This window comes from Corvus moneduloides, chromosome Z, assembly GCF_009650955.1.
Source record: "Corvus moneduloides isolate bCorMon1 chromosome Z, bCorMon1.pri, whole genome shotgun sequence".
NCBI classification, from domain to species: Eukaryota; Metazoa; Chordata; class Aves; order Passeriformes; family Corvidae; genus Corvus; species Corvus moneduloides.
Genome location: NC_045511.1, coordinates 32149790 through 32160239, shown reverse-complemented (window position 1 = coordinate 32160239; position 10450 = coordinate 32149790). Strand labels below are relative to the sequence as shown.

Genomic DNA, 10450 nt, shown 5'->3' with positions numbered 1-10450 from the left:
AGCATTTTGTCTGTCATAAGTTTCAAATACGCCCCTCACACTATGGGATGGGCTTCATGTTCCTCTTCCTCTTTTTTCCCCAGTCTTAGGTTTCTGCAGTTTTACGTGGACCTGCAGCAGCTGCTGTCCTGTACTTGGGAGTAATTTGCCACAGTTAATTTATAGGTGTCAAATACTTGCTGTTTAACTCAGCATATAACCCATCTTTATTGGCAGTGACAAGTGAGTGCTCACAGTTATCCCATTAACCTCAATAAAGCATCACTTCAGTGATACTAATTTTAGCAGGGTCAGATGGAAAATTATTTATTTTTGGGTTTAAGGTAAACTGCCTCAGATTTTCATCTTGTTTTTGTCTCTTGTTTCTGATGGAGTTCTGGAGGGTAAAATACTTCTAAAGTACATTTATTTCAAAGACCAACCCCACAGTGAATAGTGTCATTGTGTCACAGTCTGCTTAAGGAAATCTTTGGGACACAGTGGTAGTGTTTCTTCCATTACTTAACAGCTCCTTATAGAACCATTCAAAATTAGAACTTGTATTAAAAATAATCCTTTTATGCAGGTTTTGGAGAAGTCTTTTAACTCAAAATATTCCACTGACATTTTTAATCCAAATCGAGTCTTTATTCCAGTTCACTTAAAGCAAAATAAAATGTTCTCCCCTTACATTCTACCTGTTCTCACTTCTTCCACTTGAAATGAGCTATCTTTCCTTGCACAAAATCAACTTTCTGTCCTGAGTGCATCTGCAGTACTTGTAAAGCTGCTTGTTACATCGCCATCTAGTGATTTAAAATCATTGCAAAATTTACCTGAAGATGTTTCACTAACAACCAAGTCACAGTGTTGAAGACCCTTACTTGCCGGTGCAGTTGCCCATCCTTATATGTGGAATGTCTAACCGAACATGAGTGATTTCCTAGAATTTGAAAATTTAATCTTTTCTCTGCTGTCAGTGTATTTTTATAAAAAGTAGATGCAAGAGGAGGGAGGAAATATGCCAGAAAGTCTTGAGTATAGAGCTAAAAAATATACCAATATATCCTTTTAAAGAAGTACTGATTTGGTGTACTGAAGCATAGTAGCACTAACTGAAAATTACCTGTGCATTTTCAAGCTAGAGGTCTCCTCCATTCTGTTTGATTTTTAACACAATCTGTATTATTTGTTATTCTCTTCTTGTGTTGAGTGTTCATATTAAGGAACAGTTAAGATGGCATGGGAAACAAATGTACAATACAGTTTTAAAACATAATAGAATTGTGTAGCCAGAACAAGGTTGCTTTTTTGTTTGCCAGTTATAAAGTGAGCAGCTGTGGGATGGTCATATATACACGGTCTTCACATTTGTAAAGGTGGGCAAAATATTATAGAAGACCAGGTGCTGCTTTTGATTTAGATATGTGGTAGCACAGGTGAATAGGATGTCTGGGGGGAATTTCTTTACTGAATGCTTCAAAACAAGCAACAACTGTTAAGCATATCTGATTTTCTGCTTTTATTATTCACAGATGTGCTAAATGGGCAAGGACATAATTTCTAATCAGAGAGACCCACAGCCCTTTTACTTCTTGCAACAAGATAATTTCTTACTCTTCTTATCTCTCAGTGTCCTGTATCTGTTTCTGTGTTGTGAGAGGCATTTTCACTTGGAGTTGCCAATAGTAATAATTTTGTCAGCCTGTGGATAGCAGAGAGACTTTGGTCAGATAATGTCTGAAAAATTTATGTCTGAAAGAAGAAACATGGATGTGCCAGCCCTTCATTATTTCTGAATAGTCTCCTTTGTAATGGTAGGCTCTGTTACCTGTTAGCTGTGTTACCTGTGTAAGTATCAGTGACTGAAATATCCTTCCTCATTAGTTAAACCAGGGTGCACCTATTTAAAGTATCTTTTCTTTTGAGTCAACAGAGGGTGAGATGAAGTTGTGCTTTCTGGCAGTATTATACATAGGGATTCCTCCACCATTGGCATTGGGTTCCCAGGAGCCACAAGAAAGAGTTAAAATATGAGCTCCTCTGTTTTCAGGCTGGATGCTTTGCACTGGCAGCAAATTAACCGCCCTCCCCGCCATCATCTCTCCGTCCTAGTCCTGTATTTAGTCCATTGTCTTATTTACTCACTTCTGAAGTGATCTTTGGGGTACAGTTTGGGTTTAGCAGAGGACAAGTTTCTTGCAGTGCTAGAAGATAAGACTTACATGTAGTTGACAGCCTTTTAAATTAAATGCATATTTTGATGGAGCCAGAACTGCTTCTGAAAGCTTGCTTTACACAAATATATTCATCAGCTTTAAGACACTCATTATACATCTTATTTCACTAGATTTGCATCCTTTTTTTTTGACATCTGATTTTCAAGCTGAAATACTGGAATCTATATCTGCTTGTAGAAGTGGTGAGGAAAACACTGATTGCAAAAACCAGACATATCTGGAAGAATTTTCAGAAAGAAGTCAGTATAAATATCTTTTTACAAGGTGGGAAAAGTGAGCTAATGGCACTAAGAAAGTAATTTTATGAGGTTCCCTTGCAAGCCAGAAGAAGAGCCAGGAAATAAGAAGTTATCAAATACTGAGGTGTTATCCCTAGAGAACATATGAAAGGGAGCTTCACAAGCCATCTGGAAATTTAAATCTGGGGTTCCCTCTCTCCTGAACAGTCTTATCAGCTGTTTCCATGTCCTTTCAGTGAAGTATAAGGAAAGTCTTCACTCCCTTGATCACTAAGATGACTCTGTAAGTCACACACATCCCCATATGCTGATACAATTTGTCCCTAAGAGAACAGAAGCTTTAAAGCCCACAAATTAATTTTCTTTTTATTTTATGTCTGTGCAAGGCTAATTACTGATAAGCTGACTGCACTGGTGACTTGTATTACTGTGTGGGAGTCATCAATTTACCTCAATAACACACTGAGTAGAGAACAGAGACAGTTTTTTGTTCCTTGGGCTCTATTATGCATTTAGAACTATGCTACGTGACTTTATTACTTTGTCTTCAGGAATAAATATCATCGTAAATTGGGCTATGCATATATAGATTTAGTTCATCCTCACATGAGAGATTAGAAAGTTATCCTGACTTTAAATGCTGTTTATGGTAGAAAGGTATTGATAGAATTTTGTTCACAGCATGATGAAGGTCACAGACAGTAGAAGACAACACAAATGACCTGCAGTCTTTCTAGAGAGGATCTGATTTTTGCTATGACAGTTTAAGGACCTGCGGGAAGTCCAGCCCAACTGAAGAATACTTTTCTGTCTGAAAAACTGCATTTCTTTCCTGTTCAGACCCAGGACTGAGGAAAACTCTTCTTCTCTCCATTATATTCTCCACTGAAGCTCATTAATCTTTTTTCTCTAGTTGCTGTTTATCCTCAGCTGCGTATTTTGGATTCTTTCTTTCCTGTTGCCCTGTGAAATCAATAGGTCTCTGCACTGACTACTGTCCACGAATTACAGAGCAGGGTCTCATGGATCTGTTCAAAATTTCTTCAAAAATAGCAGTATAATTTCGTAAGAAGCATAGAATCAAAGAATCATTTAGGTTGGGAAAGACCTTAAAGATCCTTGAGTCCAAACATTAAACCAACACTGCTGAGTCCACCACTACGTCCCTCAATGCCATATCTACATGTATTTCAAATACCTCCAGAAATGAAGGCTCCACCACTTCCCTGAGCACCCTGTTCCGGTGATTAACTATTCTTCCAGTGAAGAAATTTATCCTAGTATTCTAACTGAATCTCTCATGGTGCATCTTGAGGCCATTTCTCCTTGTCCTGTTGCTAATTTCGTGGGAGAAGAGGCCGACCCCCACCTGGCTACACCCTGCTTTCAGGCAGTTGTAGAGCATGGTAAGGACTCCCTGAGCCTCCTTTTCTCCAGGCTAAACATCCCCCCCTACTTCACCCAATTCTCCTAAGACTTGTACTCTAGGTGCTTTCTAGATGCTTAATTGATCGCCTTTTGACATGATCCAGCAGGCCTTTGTGCTTCTGGCTGCATTAGTAATGTCTAAAAATGCAGAGGACTTGAGCCTTTTCCTAGTTTTGTGGCATTCTTAAAGCCTGTAGAATGATTTCTGTAGGAGTTCTCCAGCACTGAATAATGTGCTTGCCCAGCCTTTTTTAGAGGAACAGATTGGCATTTGGCAGCGTTATTTTGCCCTCTGCTTTTCACAAATCTTTTAGAATCTTTTACAGCTCTAAAGAGATGACTTGAGAACTTACCCTGCAGTCAAATTTAGATAGAGTTGGCCTGTGTGGTTTTAAAAGCTGTTGCAAGGCAGGGACAGAACACATTTAATTTTCTTTAGAATCCCTGCTAAAAATTAAGGTATATTTATGGTCCTGTGCTGTTGCATGAAAGCAAATTTGTATGGTTATTTTTCATTGTCTGCATGGAAATGTTTTAGCAGATCTTTGTATTTCTAAGCCAACATCAGACTGACTCTTCCTATTTTTTAAAATCCTGTTAGGGAAAGAAATAGCTTATTTCTGAAATTGGTGCTGAAATTGGTATTCATATCACACCTTTGAACTTATTCTCTTTATGAGGTATGTGGTATTAGTTGGAGTAGGACATCACTCTATAAACAGCTTAAGTTCAAAGGAATGAAGAAATACACAGCAATGCCTTCTTCTCCCAAAAAGGGAAAAGAGCATTTTCATTGAGTGGTTTTCTGATCAGCAAATAAAACCAAATTGTTGCACGATCTCTAATGGGCCCTCATGCTACAGCACTAGGAGTGCATTTAAAGTACTTGATGACCTTTGCTTTGCTGTTAATTTCACCTGAGACGGTAAGCAAAATTTAAAAAAGGTCCATCCATGATGGATAGTTCTGTCCTGAGCAGTTCCACTCAGTGGTCTAGCAACCATTGGACATTTTGCCTTTGTGTACATTGGATCATGATGCATGAAGGTGATTCTTGGAACCTTGCAATGTAAGCACCCAATACATTAATTTTGAGAGGTGTGGATCTTCACTGCTCCATTGACTATTCCATGAAATTAGCTGTTAAAAGTACACTGTCAGGGCAGGTCACTTTGTATCAGAAGGGAATGTTCCCTTTAGTCATTTGTAAACCTTAACATTTGTTGGAGTGATACTGAGAGTCACTAGGCATGATCAAATAAAATACGAGTGTAGAAGTGTTACTTCCTGTGGTGAGGTGGCTTATTGGCATTGCTTTTGGTTCATATTAAATGAGCATCATGTTTCATGCCCAATAATGTTGAACCTATTGGGATTTCCACAAAACTTTGGTTTATCTATTTACAACCATCTGCTATTTGTGTTTGGAGTCCTTTTTACTTATGAAACCTGGCATGCAGTGAAGAACTGCTTGATGCACCATTGTATCACAAGAATTTGCAGTGCAAAAAATTATATGGTATGCCTGTTACAGAAACTCAGGTACTGGGGCTCCTGTCAGTCAGAATTCCACTGAACATGATGATCTAAAAATGTAGATCATAAGGGATGATCTGGTTCAAATGGGGTTTTGGTAGGTATGACAGTGTGAAGGGAAGTAGGAGTACTCCTGAGGTCATGAGAGAAGTCTGTCACAGAATCAGCTCTGCTGTCTCCCTCTCCCTCTGCTCCTTTTTATTCCCAATGCATTTTAATTTTCTCTCCAAATGCACAAATCTGTCAGCCTAAGCTGATGGGCTACAGCAAGAAGGAAGGTTGTGAAAAGGAAAATGGCTGAGAAAAAAATAACATGCAACATCTTGGTGTCTCGAGAATTATTATAATACACAAAAATAGTGAGTAAGGACTTGGTATGCAAGAGTAAAGGGATTTGTAATAGAATGTAGGTAACACCTTAATTAAAAAAAGAGAAAGACAGAAGGGCACAATTAGTGAACTGCAGGCAATACAAATTTGAATTATTATATTATTCATTAATTATCAGGGTTTTGATAGCATTTCTTTAATCAAGGCATTTTTAGTTTAAGTCTAGCAGATGGTATACCTTGTAGTTCACAGTAAGAGACTGGCCATTATCTTGAGCAACCAGGTCCGAAGACATTTGGAGCTAATATACATGGCTAGAGTTTGATTTTCACGTGGAAATTTTTTGTGTCCGCTGAGGTTGCACCAGCACTATCAGAGAGATCAGGCTGGGTTCCTAAAAAGCTATCTGTGGGTGAAAGTGAGGTCAGAGCTGTAGGGAGAGGTAAAACTCTCATCAGAGCAAATGGTTGTAGTGGCTGAGGCCATCACAGCTGTGACACCTTTCTGCAACACTGTGGAAAGTTTATTTGTCTCAGGTATCAGATTATCTGTTTGCAAAAGAGATCACACATCATGAACAGGATGGCGAGGTGGGGTCAGAAACCAAACAAAGTGGTATCATGTGCTTAGGTCCAGTGCACCTAATAGAATATAAGATCCCTTTCTGTAAATATTGAGATCACCACATCAGCAGTGTTACAAAATGGAATTTAGGGTAGACATACTCAAAAGCAATCAAATCCCATTTTTAAATGTATCTCAGTAGTAGCACTTCTCTGGAACTCTTCTGTTGTTCTTCAAGATACATGTTAAAATTTTATTCAGTACAACTGACTGGCAGATGTAAGTCATTCATGACCGTGGAATCTCAAAAACAGAAGGTTTAGATGATTTGAATTTTCTCAGCTTATGTCACACTGTTGAGGGGCTTCCATTGTCTGGTAATTTAGATTTTACATTGGCCAAGTAACTGCACTTCAACATGCACACTGATTTGGTACCCTGTAAGTTTGCTCTCCTTCTGGCGCTCTACTCTTCTGGGAGAGCTGCTGTGCTGAGATCTGACTCCGAGTCAGTGGTGCTTGCTGGTACTGTAGGTTTCTCTCAGTTCACAGGAAACATTTGAGTTCAGAGCTCCTTGAAGTGACTAAGTGTGGGACATCCGTGAGAGTCGTGGGTGGTTCCCTGCCCCCTTGTCCCATATTTAGCCTGCTGTGGGATCATTACAGGACTAGGCACACGCAGCTGCCCACACTGTGTCGCCCACTGCCCTCACCTGGAGGGCATTGCCAGAGCTACAACATACCCCTGCAGCAATACCAGGTGCCAGCATAGATTCACATTTCAGAATAAGCACTGTTTTCCAACATGGAAAATTTCTGCTGAGTTGCATCCCATATTCATCCCTATGCTGAATATACAGGAAGGAACATACAAAGGCCCTTTGAGCTGTTGCCTTTTTCTCAACCTGGAAATGAAACTCTAGATAATTTTAGTAAGGAGGTAATATAAAAGTGGATCTTTATTTTGGAGGCCTCCAGGGGCAGTTACGGAGAATGTCCACAAAAGCCCAGCCCCCACGGGGGTGCATACACTTTTATAAGTTTGGTAAATTAGCATAATTTACAAAAAGCACCAATCAGGAGCACAAGTGGTGATGCAATTCCCCCTGGGTCAAGCCCCTTCTAAGTCTTCCCTTCCTCGGATGGGACTGTACTTTGTTGATGAAAATGCGTCTGAAGAGCTGTTTTTCAACCTTGGTAGCCAGAGAGAACCAAGATAGGACAGGGGCCCTTGGAATATGTTTTGCCTTTCTGCCTAGGAAAAGGGCATGGGAAAGTACTGGGAAAACTAGCTAGAATACAGTAATAGGCTACAGGGCTCCAAATACATGTGCAAAGAATACAGAGAGTACACAAAAGAAAAAAGACAAACATCAAAATGGCATCAGAGCTGGAGTGAATAAGCCTCCCTCCTAAACTTCTTTTCCCAGGACTGACTACTGCTAGGACGGATGGAGGAGGGCTAGGGGGACTCCGTGCATGCGTACTTTTGTCTTTTGCTGGCTGTTCCCCACGGTCAGCGCTCTCATGGGTTCCAAGCCCGTCAGCTTTCCGCAGCGAGAAGCAGGTAAGGGGCGCAGGTTGGGGGTGTGCGGGCCGTCCCGCTGGCCAGGGCTGGGAAATGGTGTGGCCAGCAGGTGGCATCAGCAGCACGGGCCGGCTCCAGCATCCCGGCACAGCCTCCTCGGGCTGCGCCCTGCCGGCAGAGCCCGCCCCGCGCTGCCTCCCGGCTCCGCTCAGCTCGGGCCCTCTCCGCACCTGCGGACGCGCTGGGGGCAGCTCCTCGGCCTGCACGCTGCACGGAGAAGGCTTCCGAGCCAAGCTTGGTGGTGCTGTGTTCAACCTGACGCCTGGTGGCACAACTGGTGCCGCTCCAGGCGTTTTGGAAGGGTCACGACATCTGAAAGCGTCAGCCTGTAAATTTGACAGGACTGGGGGCAGCTTTCAAGCCGTGGGTTTGAAAAATAACTAAAGGAAGAAGAACAAGGTTTGCTAGCTGTACGCCCCAACATATGTCTGATACAGTCTTTCATAGTCCAGGCAGCACTTCTGAGGCAGGTGTCTTCTCAGAACAAGGTCTGGTACGAGTAACTCCATACTATTTCTGTTTGCTCGACTCCTTCCATGGAAAAAGGTACATGGCTGCGCAGTTTTGCCCACCCCAGCAGCCTCCTTATTCCGTGGTGGGCTTCTGATGCTCACCTTGTCAGAACTGGTATTAACTGCGAAGTTAATGCTAGTTTGCTTATCTTTAAGTGTTTCAACATGTATTCAAAAAAGGAAACAGATGCATAAATATACAAAACCTTCTTACCCACATGTTTTGGTATTTTTTTCGCTTAAAGTCCTGTCTCCTACCTGTGTGAGTGAGCTTTTAGCGTTATAGTACCTTGAAGCTTGCACCTCACTGGCTCTTCACTGCATTTTATACTGCTCACATAAATTGTAAAACTGTCTCTGCACAAGTGGATTTGCCTCATGTACTTAAGGAGTAGTATGTGGAAAGAAGGGCATGGGGAAGCAGCCATGCTGTTTTGCTGCCAGCACCTTCTGGAGCATATACGGCTTCATGAACTCAGGGGCTGACCATGCCACTTATTTTCAAGAATATGTGTGTTTTCCCACCTAAATAGTCTGGCTGCTAAACCAAATGGCTTCCCAGGCAAGCACTGATACCAGCAAGGGTAGAGATCTATGCTCTGAATTACCTTCTACAGGAAACACCTCAGTGTTTCCTAGAAGGGTAGAGACAAGCCAGCCATATCAGATATTAATGCAGACATCACTTATATATATGACAGGATTGTATTAGGTCAGAATACAAGCTTAGTGACCATTAGAAGGAAAATACAGACAGATAATCTTACTGCATGCTCCTCTGCGAAGGACTTTGACTCACATTAGTAAAATTCTACTAGGAAAAAATTAGATCCATGACTTGTAAAGTGGGTGTTTGGGAAAAAAAGGGATACTTTAATGTACTCAATAAAAAGACCAAGCCAAATTCTTCACGTAGCAGATTATGCTTTTGCAAAAGTCTTACTGTGAGATAACTAAATCAATGAATTAGAATTTTTTGAATGTATGGGAGTTTTCTAGGCTAGAGAACTTTGCAACAGCAGTAAGTGCACTGATGCAGTTATGTATAGATTTTGAATCCTTTTGTATTTGATTTCTGGATGGAGTCTTTGGGTGTACTCCATGTTCAAAGCTGCATACTTAACAAGGCCAAGAAACTTCTTAAAGTGAAACCTGAGATTCTTGCTGTCAATCTACAAAGTAAAATGGAGTTGTTACCAAAAATCTGGTAAAATAAAAAACTCCTTAACACCAATACAGTATTAAGAAGCAGGCACTCTTTATTTGACCAGATGCACAGGGGGATAGCTCCTGTGAAGGTCATACATGATGAGTACAGTAAAGTTTTTGTTTACATAGTGTATTTTGCATACATATTCTTTGATTGTCCCAGAATAAACATACATATGAAAATAGTTTCCCTAAAATCCCCTTAACTCATGTGCTCTCCTGTCCTGTGGGTCTCTTCAGTGGTGCCTAGTGGTCAGGGACCCCAATGTTACGGTTGATCTAATAAGCTGGCAGGGCGCTGGGGCTGGTGAACTTCCAGTTCTCCTTCTTACACAATGGGCATTGAGCAGTTTCATAGGCCAGTGGTCTTTGAGGAATAAGCATTGTGTTAGCTCACCAGGTGTAGACAGTTTATCATCTAGTAACAGAGTGACAGGAGTCCCATATTGTAACAGAACAGTAACTTCACCTGGAGTGTTAGTATTGGGCTATGCATGCTAAAATAAATAAGGGCATTGAGTTCTCAACCCCAGAATGAGGACTTCACCCATGTGATTTATTTGTCATTTGGCATTCTTTCCCTGTGAGAGAATTTTTGGTCTCCTCTCACAGTTTTGAATACTGTCCTAAAAAACAGGCACTGCTTGGCCAAAAACTGGGACTGAGGCAGGTATAAGGACTAACAGGACAGCCAGTGGCTGAGAAGTTTTGTTCCAAGCAGCTGGCTGAATGACAAGAGTTAAATTGGTGGCAAGCCAAGGCAGTGTAGCCTTCAGATAGACTCAGGAAGGAGAAGACAGCCTGGGGTATTGTGAGTAACCTAGAT

General features: G+C 41.2%; 1 protein-coding gene across 2 annotated transcripts in view; it reads left to right on the top strand.

Annotated features, from left to right (window-relative positions):
* Window positions 1-7779: 7779 nt before the first annotated feature.
* NRG1 (neuregulin 1) overlaps window positions 7780-10450 on the top strand; it is a 434810-nt gene continuing 432139 nt past the window's right edge. For both annotated transcript variants that reach the window (XM_032096873.1, XM_032096875.1), the window contains exon 1: window positions 7780-7882. In XM_032096873.1, the coding sequence (XP_031952764.1) occupies window positions 7795-7882 (88 nt within the window). In that variant the 5' untranslated portion in view covers window positions 7780-7794. The remainder of the gene's footprint in view (window positions 7883-10450) is intronic.